General features: G+C 52.3%; 1 protein-coding gene across 2 annotated transcripts; it reads right to left on the reverse strand.

The window, feature by feature from the left end:
* Positions 1-473: 473 nt before the first annotated feature.
* Positions 474-4,638, reverse strand: DKKL1 (dickkopf like acrosomal protein 1). 2 transcript variants are annotated; one of them, XM_021681271.1, is made up of 5 exons: positions 4,612-4,638; positions 4,039-4,213; positions 3,385-3,525; positions 3,170-3,262; positions 474-871 (listed from the first exon to the last, which is right to left on the reverse strand). In XM_021681271.1, exons 2-5 carry the CDS (start codon positions 4,192-4,194, stop codon positions 560-562), a joined length of 702 nt encoding a protein of 233 aa, XP_021536946.1. In that variant the 5' UTR covers positions 4,195-4,213; positions 4,612-4,638; the 3' UTR covers positions 474-559. The 2 variants fall into 2 exon arrangements, with proteins under 2 accessions (XP_021536946.1, XP_021536945.1); XM_021681270.1 differs by having other exon boundaries at positions 4,473-4,627.
* Positions 4,639-5,420: the final 782 nt, after the last annotated feature.

Consider the following 5,420-nt stretch of genomic DNA (forward strand, 5'->3'; position numbering starts at 1 on the left):
GGTGGACGCTTAATGACTGAGCCACCCAGGTGCCCCTGACAAAAAAAAAAAAAAAAGCAGATTCTTCCTGCATCCTCCAGATAAGAACCCAGCAGGCCAACCCCTTGATTTTGACCTTGTGAGATCCTGTGCAGGGGACCAGCTGAGGCATCCCGGATTTCTGACCTGTAGATATGCGGGAGAATACATATGCATTCTCAGTTGGTTTGTGGTCACTCGTCAGGGTGGGGATAGAAAACAGATACAGAGCTTGGAGTGAGGGTGTTGGGAAGAGGAGGACACACAGGGCTGGAAGTGACAAGGTCAGCGAGTTGCTCAATGAGCAGGCAGATGTCTGAGTGAGAAAACTGAGCCTGGAGACCTTGGCAAGAGCCGGTGGCACAAGCCAGATGTCACTCTTAAGGCTAGGGTTGTGGGGACTTGCCATGACCCAGTCGGCTGAGGCCTGGGGACAGATCCTGAAAAGAAAGTGCTGCTAGATATAAGAACTTTATTTCTATATGGTGCTTGGGGTGGGGTCTGGTGGGGGGTACATGCAGGCATTCCCTGGTCCCCACCCCTATAGCTGCTGGGAGGGCCTGAGGATGTACAAGAAGTGGGTCTTCCGGGCGGGCAGCTTGGAGTGGGGGGAGCCCTGGGTCCCCTCTTCGAGGCTGTCTTCGTGGGTCTCCTCCCGGAGCCCATCCCGGATGGCCTGCAGGCGGTGTCGCTTCTCACTGAGCCAGTGGCCGCCCTCCTGAACATCCTGGTGGGACCTCCGCCTTGGCAGCTTCATGATCCAGAAGGCCACTTGGGGATGGGGTTCTGGGCGGAAGCTGTCGCTGGCTTTTGGGACAGGCACCAAGGCCTCCTTCTCCTCTATCTTGGGAACCTGGGGAGGAGGGACAAGGAGACGTCTTAAACTCCAAATGACAACCCCAGAATGCTAAGTCCTTTCTGGCATATTCAGCCCATTTTGCCACCAACAGGGTGCTTTGGGAGTTTAAAGCTCATTTTGTGGTTTACAAAGGATGGGGTTTACAAGTGCTTTAGAATTTAAAATACTGAGATTTATAGAATACTCTTGGGAGGGAAAGCACATTTTCCGAGGTTTCAAAACCATTTTAGGATTAAACATACTCTAAGGTTTAGAAAGCAATTGGAAATGTACAAATCACTTTGGGATTAAAAGCTCTTGGCTTTCCTAAAGCACACAATTGCAACGTGTGATCCCTGATTTAATCCTGGGTCAAAAACCAAATCAGCTCTTATGAAAGCTCATGTCATGTCTGTATCCCCCACAGGATTCAGCACCAAGAGGTCCCTCTTTCAGGACAGTTGAGTATGGACTGAATGTCTGTTCGCTCCTTGCTACTCAAAGTGTGGGCTGTGGACCAGCAGCATCAGCAACATTTGGGAGCTTGTTAGACATATAAATTAGCAAATTAGACATCCAGACCTACTGAATCAGAGTCTGCATTTTTCTGAGAAGTCCTGTAGGAGATCTGTGTCTCCACGCCCCCACCCCCATTCATATGGTAAAGTCCTAATTCCCAGTACCTCAGAATGTGATCTTATTTGGAAACAGGGTCATTGCAGATTTCATTAGTTAAGACAAGGTCATTAGGGTGGGCCGTAATCTAATACGACTGGTGTCCTTATGCAAAGGGGGAAATTTGGACATAGAGGTGCACATGGAGACAAGTCTGAGAAAGATGAAGGCAGAGATGGGGGTGGGGGGGAATGCTTCTACATTTCAAGGAATGCCACAGATTTTCCGCAGACCACCAGAGGCTAGGGGAGAGGCATGGAACAGATTCTTCCTCACAGCCTCAGAAAAAAACAACCCTGGTGACACCCTGACCTTGAATGCCCAGCCTCCAGAACTGGGAACCAGCATTTCTGTTGTTTCAGCCACCCAGTCTGTGGTACTTTGTTACGGCAGCCCTAGCAAACTAATACAGAAACTCTAATAGTGTGATTATCAATGTTAAATTTCTTGGGTGTAATAATGGTACTGTGGTCATGCGGGAGGATGCATTATTCTTTGGAGATACCCACTGAAGGCTTTAAGGGTGGCGTGCCATGATGTCAATACTTCACTGTCACATAGTTCAAAAATGATAAAGTAAAAATAAAGTAAATGTGGGGCGCCTGGGTGGCTCAGTCGTTAAGCGTCTGCCTTCGGCTCAGGTCATGATCCCGGGGTCCTGGGATCGAGCCCCGAGTCGGGCTCCCTGCTCGGCGGGAAGCCTGCTTCTCCCTCTCCCACTCCCCCTGCTTGTGTTCCCTCTCTCGCTGTGTCTCCCTCTGTCAAATAAATAAATAAAATCTTAAAAAAAAATAAAGTAAATATGGTAAAATGTTCACAACTGGTGCATCTAGGCCAGTGGTTCTCAACGGAATTCTGGAGACCTTTTTTGGTTGTCACAACTGGTGGGGGAGGGGACGCGACTTCCATCTGGTGGGTAGAGGTAGCACTGCTTATAAACATCCTACAGGGCACAGGACAGCCCCTGCAACCAAAGATTATCCAGCCCCAAATACCAATGGTGCCCAGGTCAAGAAACTTTGCTCTATGGAAAAGGGAATACAGGTTTACTGTATTATATATTTTTTTAAACTGTTCTGTAGATTCAAAAATTCAAGAAAATCTGGGTGGGGGGTGTGTGTGGAAGACCCATATGGGTTTGCCAAGTGCTTGGGGGTTCTTAAAACGTTTTAGGATAAGAAAATAAGCACTTTGTGGTTAGAATCACCCTTAGAGGTTTACAAAGGTGAGCTACGCAAAGGATTTGGGGTTCATAAAGCACTTTGGAATGAAAGATCACATTTTGAAGTTTATGAGAGAGAGATCTATCCCTTTGGGATAGATTAAAAAGTACTTGGAAGTTTGCAGAGTACTTTGAGATAAAAACACACTTTGGGATTTACAAGGGTGAAGATTACCCAGCATTTGGTAAAGCAGTTTTTGGTTTACAAAACTCTCTGGGGTTTACTAAGCGAGTGGGGAGATATACTCTGAGGTTGTAAACCCTCATTTCTGAGAGCTGGTTGGTCCCTTTGACAGATGATAAAACTGAGGCCCAGTGAGAGGAAGTGAACAGTCGGAATGGGAGTGTCAACTCATCTTCTCCTAAACTACAGAAAATGTTTGGGATGGGACATTTTGTCAGGGGCATGTCCTAACCTTCCAGTCACCTTCCAAGCTCCCCTTTCTCGGCTCAATGGATGCCACCACCTGCTCGGAGATCAGCACCTCTCCTGTTTTGTTGTCTGTCACCTGTGAGATCAGGAGGAGAGAGTGAGAGCAAAACTGCTTCCTTCCGCTGCCCTCCTCCCCACTGATGCTGCAGCATGAGGGATCATGGGGAGACTCCAGGAGGGACTTCCCGGCACAGGCACCTTGTCGATCTGGAGGTGGCTAGAGATTGTGTTGTTCCCCAGCCGGTGTTCCTGGTTCTCTTCTTGGTGGTAGTTCTTGGGGAGGCCCCGGAAGTCCAGGGGGGCAGAGAAGAAGCTGTCCATGCCCCGCAGCAAGTCATCCTGGGGCCAGAGGAGGTACCATTGATTTGCTGGATTTCAAGACTCCCAAGTAAATCTGCAGCCCTACCAGGATGTCCTTGAGGCCTTGCCCCAAGTACCTCCCAGCTCCTTCTCTCTCTGTCCTCTGACCCTTAGGGCCTAACCTGGTCACCTTGTGTCCCATCCCCCATCTGTCCCATAACCTTCCTATTCCTGCTCCCCCCTCCCCGCCCCCGTCTTACTGTCTCTATGGCCCCATCCCCTTCTCCTTCCGAGTCTCTCTCTCCATCCAGTCTTTGTCTCTCTGTCCCATCTCCCTCTCTGCTTGATTTCCTCCCTTTCTTCCTCTCTCTCGGTCTGCTGTCACCCTCTATTGATCTCTCGGTCCCTTTGACTCCTTCTCTTACTCCTTCTGCCTGGCCGCAACCCGTCTTCCATTCTGTCTCTCCGAACCCCTTCCATCCTTCAGTCTCCATCTGCCCCCATCCCTCTCCTTTTTACCTCTTCCTACCCCCAATCCTTGCCATTGCTCACTTTCAGGAAAAGCCGGGTGAAGCCTTGAATTAGGCTCTGGAGGCCTAGAAAACCTGAGGAGCTCTCTTGGGCGTCAGCATCGCGGATCGGGGCTGCAGTGGAGGGGGGCACCAGGGCAGAGGGGACCAGCAGCAGGAGGACCAGAGGTTGCCACATTGCGGGGCGGGCCGGGAGGCTGTGGCATAGGTAGGGGTCAGAGTCCCCGCTTCTAAAATGGTCACGCCCCCACCCAAGACCTGCACCCCTTTCCCATTCCTGGCCCAGGCAATTCCTCACACCCCGCCCACTGCTCCCTCTCGGTCCTTCTGGCCCCGCTCCCTCCATCGCGTCAGGCCCCGCCCCTCCTCCCAGGCCCGTCTCCTCAGGGAGCTGCCTCACAAACGGATCTCTTTCCTCTCCTTCGCCCGCATTCATACCCAGATCTCATTCCTCACCTTCTCCCACGCCCCGCCCCTTTTCCTGGGCCCCGCCTTATGCTAGACCACAGCCGGGTCACCGGACTCTCAGACTCCACCCGTCGGTCCACGGACTGTTAAAGCCAAACAGTTCTGGTCTCGAGCCCAGGCGGGATACCTGGAGCGTTGGATGAGCTCCGCGAGCCTTAGCCTCGCCCCTATTACCTGACCACGCCCCCATCTGCTGACCTCACCCACGAGCCGGGCCCGCTATTGGGTGGTCACGCCCTTAAGGGCGGAGGCACGCCCCTATTTGTTAACCACACCCCCATAGTCTGACCACGCCCCTGCCGGTTGACCTCGGCCCTGAATCCCCCGTGTGGCCTGCGTTCTCGGATCTCGGCCCTCGCGCTCCACTTCAATGGCAGATGGCCACGCCCCTTGCTTAGAGCCGTGCCCCCACACCTGGGCCACTCCTCTGTGCCCCGGGTCTCGCCGCTAGCCCCTTTAGTTCCATTCTTAGGCTCCCAGTCCCCGAGTCCGAACATTCTGGGTCATCCACTCCTTAGTTTTGTATTTATCTCTGAGTTTCTCCGTGTCCTTTCTCGTCTTCTTCGGGATTTGAAACGATTACTGCATTCAACAGCCCTCTTCGGTTCCACTAAAAAGCCCCACCCTCTCCGGAAACCTAAATCCAGTCCTATGTTCCACCTTCCAAGGAGCCCGGAATCCAGGCTCCCTTCGCCTTAGGGTCCCAGAGTCCGGACCCCAAGCGCTTCTATTTCCCTGAGTTTGAACATCCGACACCTCATCTTTGAGGGACCCAGGAGTCCGGGCCGTAGCTCCTCTCCGCTCGGGCACCGAGGCTCTCTCCCGGTCTTGGGATAGCTGCCACCTCCAGTCCACTGGCGCGTGTGTTTGCAAGAGTCTGCTCTCCCGTGAATCTCCAATAAATTCCCAGTCCTCTTGCCCGCCTCTTAACTCTGG

The sequence above is a fragment of the Neomonachus schauinslandi genome, chromosome 16 (assembly GCF_002201575.2).
Source record: "Neomonachus schauinslandi chromosome 16, ASM220157v2, whole genome shotgun sequence".
Taxonomy (NCBI): Eukaryota; Metazoa; Chordata; class Mammalia; order Carnivora; family Phocidae; genus Neomonachus; species Neomonachus schauinslandi.